The sequence below is a fragment of the Amblyomma maculatum genome, chromosome 10 (genome assembly GCF_055883805.1).
Source record: "Amblyomma maculatum isolate TAMU_Amacu chromosome 10, ASM5588380v1, whole genome shotgun sequence".
Lineage (NCBI taxonomy): Eukaryota > Metazoa > Arthropoda > Arachnida > Ixodida > Ixodidae > Amblyomma > Amblyomma maculatum.
Genome location: NC_139353.1, coordinates 73,448,910 through 73,461,175, shown reverse-complemented (window position 1 = coordinate 73,461,175; position 12,266 = coordinate 73,448,910). Strand labels below are relative to the sequence as shown.

General features: G+C 42.6%; 1 protein-coding gene across 2 annotated transcripts in view; it reads left to right on the top strand.

The window, feature by feature from the left end:
• Positions 1-12,266, top strand: part of LOC146176798 (saccharopine dehydrogenase-like oxidoreductase) — a 62,203-nt gene that overhangs the window by 20,953 nt on the left and 28,984 nt on the right. For both annotated transcript variants that reach the window (XM_084582961.1, XM_084582960.1), the window contains exons 2-3: positions 9,708-9,814; positions 10,500-10,580. In XM_084582961.1, the coding sequence (XP_084439087.1) occupies positions 9,708-9,814; positions 10,500-10,580 (188 nt within the window). The remainder of the gene's footprint in view (positions 1-9,707; positions 9,815-10,499; positions 10,581-12,266) is intronic.

Here is a 12,266-nt window from a genome sequence, read left to right as displayed (position 1 = left end):
CATACATACATACATACATACATGCATGCATGCATGCACACATGCACACATGCATACATGCATGCATACATACATACATACATACATACATACATACATACATACATACATACATACATACATACATACATACATACATACATACATACATACATACATACATACATACATACATACATGCATGCATGCATGCATGCATGCATGCATGCATACATACATACATACATACATACATACATACATACATACATACATACATACATACATACATACATACATACATACATACATACATACATACATACATACATACGTACGTACGTACATACGTACATACATACATACGTACATACGTACATACATACATACGTACATACATACATACATACATACATACATACATACGTACAGACATACATACATACGTACATAAATACATAATAAAGCTTACAAATTCTTTGCTCAGTGTATTGCAAAAACGCTTAAATACTTGTAGCTGCACTCAAATGTCGCATTGGCGACTATCGTGCTTACAATATTTCTCTTCTGTTAAACGGCACTTCAGGCCAATTTTATATTCAATGAGCTACGATAAAAAGAGTAGATGACTGGGCATGAATGCGTTTTCTTTGAAGCATAAACAGCAATTTTGAGCGTCGAAGTCTCCGGCGTGCGTGGACTCCCGAAGTGTTTAGGCCATTTATGGTCTTCTTGCAAACTATTGAAATTACACGAGGCTACACAAAATTGCCGGCATATACTTCATATTTCTTTAGGTTTTTCACGGTAGTAGAACATAAGGGCATAAGGAAAAAGTACGCAAAGGAGCTACAAACTATGATAAATTTCAAAGGAAGAGTTAGGAAGTTGCAGCTTCTTCAATATCTTTCTAAATTCGGGAATACATTTCTTGGTTTTTCTTAGGGTTATTTTTTGATTGGTCCCGCTTATGGTCTGGCAACTTTTCGAACAATTAAGTTCGCTGCCCACGTATCTGCGTGGCTGCCCGCAAAATGTGTGTCGGCCTGTTCGTGTATCCCGCGTACGGGTGGCAAATGCTGGTCGAGAGTGCATCCTTGAGCGTGCGTGTTCTGAACGCAAAGGGAACAAGCCGTTCCCTCTAGCACCACTGCGCCCTCTCTCTTCCTGGCCGCTACGAGGTTTGCAGGTCGCACTGCGCTTGCTTCGATCCAGGCAGCAAACACCCAGCGAAAGTGAAAGAACCGGTTCGACCTTGAAGCCGGGTCCGCTGTCTCGGAAAGTTTTGTGCGGCGGAGATACAACAGGGAGAGTGTCGACTGGTTCTTGTTCGTTGACATCCGCTCATACGTCAACCGCCGGTAAATGAAATAGTGCCGTTTGAAATAAAAGCGCAGTTATACCACATAAACCTTTTCATGGGAACATCAGAACATCAGGTTTTCTGCCCATCCATTCCTATCCCCCAGGCTCTTCTGTTTGTTAATTCATGTTTGTGTCACTCTTGTTTTCATACTTCTTTTTACAAACCCTGTATGCTTGGTCAATATGCAGCGTCGACGCGGCCAAATGACATGCGAATGCTGCGAACTGTGCATTTCCTTCTTTGTTTTGTGTGCATCATTTGTTAGAGATGCAGGCAAGCACACATGGTCAAGGAACAGCGAGAGGGACGGGACACAGACACGAGGAAGCACAAACACAAGGCGCGAGGAAGCGCAAAGTGTCTGTGCTTACGCACACGCACGTGCACACGCACACACGCGCACACACGCACACACGCACACGCACACACATACACGGGAAGAAATATCGAGACGTTCCCTTCCCTATCTGGACATAATTGTGATTGTTTATCAGGTGAACAAATGCGTACACTCGAAGCGATCCGAACAAGAGACTCTTTGCCTCGGACGTTGTTGCATGTGTATGCGGCGGGCGTCAGATAAAAAAGAAAACAAAACCGCAGCTACTTCAAACGTCCTAAGCTTCTTACCGCGTTAGATTCTTATCAGTAGGGTAAGATTGTTGCGTTATATTTCTGAATGGATATAATCCTAAAGAGCGTCTCCATTTACTTGCCTCACGACAGCCAAAGCTTGCTCTTTTCTATGGCGCTTTTGTAATGACGGTCGTACACTAGAGGGCACCCATTCATGCACCTGAGGCAGAGCGCTAAAGTACATTCATGTCGCAATGACTCAACACCATTAATGTAAGATGTAGAGGGCCTGCAAAATCGGAAGCAGGAGCTTGAGTGTCGGCGCCTGGCTTGGTCGAGCGCCGAGATGTACAGTACTGTCCACAGTTAAAGAGGATATGAGGTCACGTTGCTGCCGCTATTTACAAAGCACTCCCTTGAGAGCCCATGGCAAATGATCATACAAGATGCATGTGCAGTAAACACGGCCATCTGCTCTCCCCGAACATGCACTTGGTGCCGTTCAGTTTTGCCAGTGGTCGGCGGCAGGGCTTTGCAAAGTGCTACGGTCACGTGATCTTTTGTTGCCGTTACCAGTGGACCACACTGTGGACGAGTCCGGCTTTCTGGGAGAGCACTTTTATTGTGATGCTAGAATTGGTAGATAGTGAAGCAAGTGTTAGATACTGAAAGACGCTGTTACGCACATGTCAATGGGAGTAGTCCAAGCTTCGATATGTAGCCAACATTTACTTTTAATCTTTCACTGCTCTTCTACCATGTAGGTAAATCTGCCACAGAAAACTATCTGAATACGTTTCAAGAAATAACTGAGAAGCAGCAGCGCGATATTTGGGATGTTTTATGAACATCAAATGGTGCAAACTGCAGCTGTGCAGCAAAATGTGGGCTTCTGAAGTTTCTGGTCCACTCACAATGAGTAATTAAAACTGCGATAGATGGCCAATGCGGTGCTTATTGGAAAAGAAACGGTAAGAAGAAAAGTGCAAACCTACTGAGCAGAGGATCTGCGGATAAAATACTTGTTACGGTGAAGATTTACACTATTAAATAAATTACGTTATAAATTCTTCCTTAAAAGTTATTCAAGATTTCTGGGCATAACAAAACGAATAAATTAGCAATAACTGCGCTGAAATACAAGGTGTAGCTGAATACGCAGCTCATAAAGCACCTGGTATGAAAGAAATTATGTTAAATATCCTTGCTTGAAATTTATTGAAAATTTCTGGGTACAACAAAACTATAACAGCTTCGGAATTAACTGCGCCGAAATAGAAATAATAGCTGAATACAGAGTCCGCAAAGCACCTTGTATGAAGTTTTGCTGTATGTGTCTAAATCAAGCAACATTCATATAATTTCTTTAAGGGAATAAATAGAAGCAGTACATCGCATCCAGGAATTTATTAAATGTATGTAACACACAGGAAGGCTGAGTGAGTTCAGCGAGCTGTAAAGATCTTGGCAGCTGCTGTCAAAATGTACAGTCCAAGATTTTCGCTTTTAACATGTGTATAAGAGCCCCTAAAGAGCATTCATGCAACTGCCAAATCTTGAATGCGGTGAGGACGAGAGGTCCTCTCACCGTAGGTGGATTTGGAACTTTAGCTATGAATTACGCGGCAAACAGCGAGGTCCAGAAACAAGCACTGCGGGCTGTAAATTTCGGCAAAGAGTGTGCGTATGAAATAAAAATCTTGAGACCGCGTGTAAATCTGACAATTTAAGTTATGAGTACGCTTCAGCACTATCATTTTGGACTGAGTCATATGTGTAGAGGATAAAATAGACCTTAATATATTGTTATCTATTCCGTGTCCTAAAACACAATAACAGCGGAAATAACATCATACGTGCAACACTCAGACACAACATAGGGCTTCTGTATACTCTCAACTGGCACAGTGTTTTCATAGAACGCTTATGAAGATGATTGATGTTTTTACATAAAAATAAAACGTGGGTATTCCCAAATATATATGAATCAGTCTATACTTAAATACTGGTCGGAATGTCCTGAACCTTATAGCAAGCACCTGAATGAAACAAGAAATAGTAACTAAAATCTGTGTATGAGGACTATGGACACATACCACTAAGTTGTTTTCTGGAATGGAGGAAAATTAATATATTGTTAAACAGCCAATTAGCCGTAATGAAAAGGACAGATGGTTAACAATCGATTGATTATAGAGTCCTGAGGATGGCTGACTAACAGCGTGTCATCAGCGACAGGACAGGACAACAGAACACGATGTTTCAGATCGTGTTAACAGAGAATTTAAATAAAAGCGCGTTTTAAAGATGAATCTTGCTGTAAATTACCACTGAACATCGCGGAACTAATGAACCGCTGGGGAGGGTCACCGTACTCGGTGGGACAAGAGCACGTGTGCGGCGCTGGAGGTGTTCCTTCCTTGTAAGAAGGAGGGCGGCATCATCTATAGTGAGGAAGCATGTCATTGATGAGGGTAGAGTCGCCTGGCGGGTTGCGGAATCTGCAGACTTTTACGAACTGAGCAAGTCACGTGGGACCCTCTCTATTCACGGTTTGCAAATGCGAGCCGCCAGGCAATGTATATTTTGGCAGATTTCTGGGTTGCGACTGACGCGGTGAAGTAGACATGTTGCCCGAAGGGCGTCGGTGCGGATGACAATTTTGGCTGTAGATATAGGTTATGTAGGGCGCTGAGGAGGTAGCGCTATGGAAGATCCGGGTCGGGATTACCCTCAGACCTGCTGTAGCACGAATATGGCCTCAATACCGATATTTATATCAACGGTCAGGATGTTCTGTCTGAAGTCACAAAATCATGAGGCAGATATTCACCACTTGTGGGTTTTCCCGGCACTGCAGCCGACGAGAAATCGACACCTGACGGCAGCGGGCCTTTTCCCGAACAACCCATTTTATTACATTGCTTGGACGCAATGACCTTATCATCGTTTTTTCTTGAACTTCATTATAACAGCCAACCGTTTTTCTGTCGTTTAATACCCCTTTTAATTTTCGTTTTGCATATTTATTTATGTCCTGAGACAATATAAACAGCGTTATTAAACAAACTCCAAAATTAAACTGCAAATTTCTATCGTATTGCTAGCATTATTATTGAGCGGTGCACTTTACGCGAGATTACATGGGATTACACGAAATCTTTTTAAAAGCAATATATGCAACTCTTAGCCTGAAACATCGTTACTCACTTTGTCAAATGTTTTTGTCTCAAAATGGTAATGTAGCTTTAATATACAGTTTTGTGCAAGGATTTGCAAGCGTAATTTACAGCTTCTGCGGAGCCATGGCGAGCGGTATAAGACTGTGCTGAATGCTTGACCGAGCATCACAGCTTTGACGAAAGTTCTGCAATTGCGCAACCTGTATATGCTCCTCGGGACTCAGTTTTGGGTAAAAAAAAATCTTTTTTTTTTTTTTTTTTGTTGATAATCAGGAGCCAGGTTAACAGTCCAGGCATAAAATGTTGTGCCTCCACGTTTATGAGTTTGCATACAGTACTAACGACGAAAATGCTCGTCATAATCCCTCCTTTTCATTCGCAATTGTCCAATTTATTCGCCTCCGCACCATGCTTTAAATGGAGCCAATCGCGCCTCGATAGAGGCAAGGTCTCGCTGGCTAATTGTGTGATTTATTTTTCTTTATGACGCAGAGCTATTTCTTAAAACTAAGGTAGCGGCTGATGTCAGCGAACGATGTGCAAACAAATCTATGTATATAAACTAGAGACATTGATTTGTTGCGCTGTGGCGATTTCCTTCGAGGGAACATCCGGCCAGCTACTACCTGCCTGAGACATGCCGCCAGTTTTCCGAGGCTTCGACGATGCAAACGGGAGTCGGCTCAAGGGATCCGGTGTGTTCGATTGACATCTCAATTTTTCATGTGAAAGGGGCTACGCGAGCTAGGAGTTCCTGCCAACTCGGCGATGTCACGTGATCCTGTGACGTCACAAAATTAGACGTCCAATCAGTGCCCGGAGAGTTCACCTACCAACTACTACGGGACAGCAGCCACGCCCGTCATTTGTTGGTGTATGAGGCTTCAAACGGTCAACGCCAACGGGCCTTTTTTCCCCGATATGTTGGTACCAACGCCCTCGAGTAAAAAAAAAGATAATTTTCATTACTGACAAACCTGTAGGGTATGATATTTTATATTGGGCGGTTTTGAGTGCATAATATTATAAATACCTCACATCTGCATACTCTCCGTAGAATATAAAGATTGAAAACTGGAGACTGTATATATTGACCATCAATTGGTATGCCGAAGACCAGGTCACATCATGAGCATTGTCCACTTTACGGCTTGTGAGTTCAAGAGATGGTAACCGTGTTTTGCGTGGATGACAACGCTGGGCTTGAAATTTAAAACTATAATAATTACGGCTCCGAACTCGTAGTACAGAGCAGAAGCAGTGTTACGTGCTATGCTATGCAGTACGTACAAGTAACCTGGCCGAACGCCTGCAGCGCTTCCATGCTCGCTCCGCGTTATGATATGCCAAAAAATGTTCCTAATATTCCAGAGGCATCCTAGTTGATGCTGCTGCTTCGTGGGGAGTTGTTTTCTTTTTTGTTTTGCGGAGACCATGAGTCACTGATAGCGCACTACGAAAAGAAGTATACATTCGCTGAATCTGATGACAACTGACAATTGCAATCAAATTTTTATGAGAAGTCAACGTGTCGCTTCTGGATCGTTTCGTTAGCCTTGTTTGCCAGTCGGAAAAAAGCTCAGAAAATGTTCTGTCGTTACGAGAGAATTTCTGTGCAGTTTTTGCAACACAGATTTTTGTAGTAACATAAGAATTTTCTCTTGTTACAACGTTAATGTACAACAGAACTACAGGATAGAGAAGAGCATAAGAGCATCAGAGAAAACAAAAAAGCTACAGAACTACAGAAAAAACACTACGGAACTGCACAACACTACACACGTCACGACAGAACCGTAGAATATTTTATGGTATTTTGTTATGGTTCTGCACTATTTAGACTAAGCAATATCCGGTTTGTGGGTGCACCAATATCACAAAATGAAAATTAAAAAAAAATTGTTATGTCACACTTCTTTAAGCGAAATGAAAGAACACATCTTCTCACGGGGTTTAAACACGAGGAAACGAAATTATGTACAAAAAAATTCACACGAGTAGAGCCAGTTATGGCTGCCGAAGCGCAACAGTTGGACCAACAGAAGTACCAGTACACTCCGAGATGGTCGTTTTCAGTCAGACCGGCCACTGTTTCTGAAGCGGAAGATGAAAATTACGAAGCAGGTGACGGGATGAATTCCGGAGTAGCTTGCGCTCCACCTGGTTTCTACCTCTACCGCCAAAACTACTGCTGACGCTGTCATTTACTTTTGTTGCTACGACTGCTCGATATCTACTAATGTTGCACTACGACTACCGGTGCTGTATGCTGCTACGTTTTACTACTCTTGTTCCTATTACTGCTGTAGTATCCAGCACATAAGATATCGTTTTCGACCTGTTGGCGACCATGACTTGGCTTGTGTTATCTAACAACATAGGACACAACTCTCTGTTGGACATAATGAATAAATCTTCTCTATGCGAACGTTACAGAAATCTTCGTACTCTATCCTGTTCCTGATAAATTACATTTCCACCCTCCTCAACAACGAAGTCTCCAGCGCATTTGCTTAAATGCACTCCTCACCGCTGCCCTAGCTTTCCGTTACCGTATACAAGGGGATTCTCCACGCACCTCCCTTTCTCAAATGATTTCAGTGGCAATAGATATTTTCTCCTCCTTCTCCAACGCCACCGCGTGGTGCGTGGAACACGTGGTCCGTGGCCCGTATGCGGCTCGGAGAGCTTTGTGGTGTGGCCCGCCGGCTCCAAACACTTCACTCAGCCTTTGTTCCGAAAGCATGCGACAGTTTCGACTCGGCTTTACCACCATACATGTTTTCCAATCGAAACAAAGTAAAAACTTTGTCCCCAAACGGTACACATTCTTTCTGGAAATGAAAAGAGGCGCTTGCTTCTTAGTCTGCATGAACGTCAGACGGACTGAGCCTGACTTCAAGAACAAGGCGTCTGACTATCCCGCTCTCTTTTATTACCCAGTCTACAGTTTTTTTTCTTTTAAGGATAAGTGACTGTTGCATTTATTAACCGCCATACTCCTCCAGTTCTTCTTGGCGCTCGTCCGAGGTTTAGCAGAACCAAGCACACGCCGTTTTCCTTTCCCCAGAAGAATTGAGGGCGTGGTCGAACGAGACGTATGATACATTATATATATATTTTTGTTATGTATTGCTTTACTGACTCTTCTATTGTTTTTAGTTATTGTTTCTATTTTTCTAATATATTTTTATTTCTATTATTTTTTATCCCTTTACCTGCGAGAGACGAAATTTCCTCAATGCGATCTGTACAGCAATATATGTTTGAGACCACGGCGTCTCTCATAGCCTGAGTTGCTTTGGGACGTTAAACCCCACAAACCAACCAACCAACCACTGTTACACTATTTTGCCGTGTTTGCTCAAATCCCCGTAACTTTTAGCTAATCCTGAAGTTTCCCTGTTCTCCTGCGACATTGCCATGAAGACCCCACATTACTACACCCGTTTCTCTTAACGTGGCAGGCCTGGCTAACTTCGAACCAGACAAAGTATTAGTGACGTTTGGAGACTAGGGCACATTATATCCTCGGCGTTTGATGGCCTGCCATAATAAGCCTGTTTCTCTCTCGGTTTGTGTAAGAGCAATGGTGTACGGAGATGGGCAGGCTTTTGCGACATTTTTTTAAGACAGCGCCGAATCTAGAGAACATTCTGGCCGGTGCTTTAGATTTGATGGCAGAGCTACAAAGTCAGCTTCACTGCCTAACTTCAATGGTCAAAAAGATATCTAGCAGAATGTGTCCGCAATCTGTGACGTTAGAAAAGTCGTCCGAAATGGTATTTGATTTCTTATACATCTTATGAAGCTGTTGAAACTTTACTCTGCTGTTAAAAGAAATTGAAGCATTGAAGCAAATGTTACGCGTGTTTTTAATCAAAAAATCGCTCTGTCTTTTTCTCCCCCGGGAAAGGTCGGGAGGCGTTTCAGTTTGGATTTCTCACACGCCTATAACAGGTGCCTCGAACATTACAAAAACATTATTTTGGAGTTCTCGAGAGTTGCTGGTGGCCTTTGTGAGCAATACGTAACAAAACGCAGCTGTGAAGCGGTAAAGCCCCGTAACAAATAGATTTGGCAGTCTGCCTTTCGAAGAGGAAAGAAATACGTAAGACAAGCATCTCCCGAAGTACTCTCACCGTAGCTTATCATGCAGACAAGCATTCGTCTCTTGCAGCATTATTTGCTCTTAGACACGGAACAGCCTGTAAAAGTTACTTTCAGGTTTTTTGTCATTCACGCATACATATAAAAGCCCCAGTTTTTCATATCTGCACGATATTTTGTCAAGTTCATGTTTGGCGATTTCAGATGAGTGCTTAGTACGCGTTATGTTTGGTCATTTTACCTTCTTTAGTCTTATTAGCCTCCAGTCGTCTACGCTCTATGCAGACACGCATACTATATTTTCTGCGGTAAAAAAAGTGAGTACGAATTTTTCATTAAATTCATGAAATATTTATTTTTTGTTTCAAAAGCCATTCTTTTGTTTATTTTATTTAATTACCAACAACCAAAGACTGAAATTTAATGATTGATGTGTGAATTGGTGCAGGGTTGATGTATGAATGGTGCAGTGCTTGGTTTTTTATGATGTGCAGAAAATGCGCTGGACGAGGTGCCATTGATAGTGGCTGACGCGGAGGACGAGGGTTCCCTGCTGGCAATGGCTCAACGTACCCGCCTCGTTCTCAACACCGTCGGGCCGGTCAGTATCGAGCGATGCCAGCGGCCGCCGTCTTTTGGTTACAACCCTACTTGCGCAGCAGTGAATCCTGTGCTGTTCGCATGTCGTATATCTTAGCATCTGACCGCCGTAAATGCTCACCACGCGTTCGCCGCACACGGGCTCACTGAAGTGGAGTAAGATAAGGAATATTAGGGCAGACAAATTTAATATGAGATACTGTTTTTTTTTCTCTCTCAGTATCTAGCTTTTTGTAGAACACAAGACAAAAAAATACGGGGACGCATGTGATGAGGTTCAAAATAATTGTAACACTGCTTTTCACTTAAACTGTGGTTCATTTCTTGATACCAGTGAATGAAGCCTGCATTTACCTCCCATGCCTCCAACACTTAGCGTGACTGGCTTCAGTGGCTTCTGAGAAATAGATATTATAACTACTCGCACGTTCCCTTAGTTTTAGCTGCCGAATATACTGTCTGTCATGAACGTTTCGATGGGTAATGTGAGTGAATAGCATTTCACAGCGTCACAAAATGGCTGTGCATTTCTGTTTGAATTTAGGCCCGGAACGTGAACGTTCGTGCTAGGGATTATACCTTAAACCAACTTTGGCGCTTTTTTTTTTTGCTTTAATAATTCCCGCTGCGTTTCTTACCTGCGGGTGATGCGGTGTCGCTGTGGATATCGTCCTTCTTCTACCCAGTACAGCTTCTATGGACGCCAGGTGGTGAAGGCTTGCGTTCGCAGCGGCACGCATCACATCGACATCAGTGCAGAACCGCAGGTACGTGTCCTTCCTCTCTGCTTCTCACTTGGTTCTGCATTTCACCTTAACCAGTAAAAATATGCATTTCACCTTAAGCAGTAAAACGATATGCCGTTCACACACTTGAAGGTGCGGACAACGACAGTATTCCTCTGTCCTCACATTCATGTTTTTGTGAAGGCCCTATCGCGAAAGCGTTTTACCAATAAAGCGTCGCCATCTAGTTCTCATACAGCCTTCATAGTATTCGCATCATGTCTACCAAATCCGCCTTGCACAAGTTTGGACGTATTATTACTCATGGCGGATAGTTCTCGCAACTTGTTTCTTTCCAAGCTTTTGCTGAGCGGGGTATCCAGTGGTGCGCATCCTAATATTAGCAAAAAATGAATTGCACCATTCATCTCCAGTTCTCATCGAGAAGTAGAAATTTTATCTCCTTTAGTCGCAATTCATTCATAAGTAGGTCTACTAATTCTTAGTGCTCTTGAGCAAAAATGTAAATGTGTAGCGCCCTTAAATTAACACGAGCAGTACACCAAACTAAACCATTAATATTACTCAAGATCGACATGGCTGTAGTACTTAACGTAAATTTTTAATTGGTTAATAACTTTGACACCGCAGCTTCTACGATGGCGTACAGCAGTTGTTACAATTTAGTGTCACTTTGCTGAGCAAAAATGGAAAAGAGTTGGGTTTAGCTGCACCTTAAAGAAGTGCTCACTGCACTGTAAGGATTGTACAAAGCATTGTACAAAGCCACTCTTCAAGGGATGCACATTTATCGAGCTTGAAAACGTGTCTGCCTTGCTACTGAGTTTTCTTTCTACAATGCTGCACTAAATTGCTCATTTTCGTAATTTCTTAAACACTTTGAGTGCAGAAAATAGCTTCCACTTGCCTACGCTGCAGACATTTTTCTTGCAGCTTCGAAAGGAAGCCCCTTCCAGCTCTTATATTGGAGCCCGTGCCCTTAAAAGATTGCCATCATATTTTTACCAGCATTATCTGGACAAGAGCTACTTAGATCGCATGCATTGGCAAAGGTGCAAGTGCGGACGAAATTGCGCCGATTATGGCTATGGCCAACCATCTTTTTTATTAGATTGTAAGTGTAGCAGAGAAAAAAAAGGACAGGGACAAAGTATGTAAGGTAGAGAGGCGGCAGTGCAACGTATATTTGGAACAGAATAGAGTCAGGTGGATTAACGGTAGAAAGTTTTAAAATGCAATGTGGCCGCAGCTTTCACAGCAGAGTTAACTAGAGAGGTAAGGAAGAGTCCTTTGTCCAGCAGTGAACGTAACTGGAGGTGATAACAGCTTTTCAAGAGGGAATCGGTAGCCAGAGCTAATTCGTAGCTTTTGTGCCCTTGCTTTTATTCGCAACGAACTGATCCCGGCCATCATCATACTTTAGTGAAACTGTGCTATATTTCTTTATTATTTTTTGGTGTTACGAGAAAGAAATTTATAAGCACATATGTAATCATGATCCCTATGCACTCAATCTTCTAAACTTGATGGGTAGTATTTATTCGTGAGCGTTCAGTTTCTACAGCAGCGATAGATGTGCGAACGCTTGATCGGCTGGTGAGCAGTCTTTTGCTCTCTTAATACCTGTAGGCTGTCCAAATATTATGTGCTGTGTGCAGCTATAGCTCAGCATTTTGGGTTGCTCCTCAAAACAAGTGATCATGCACC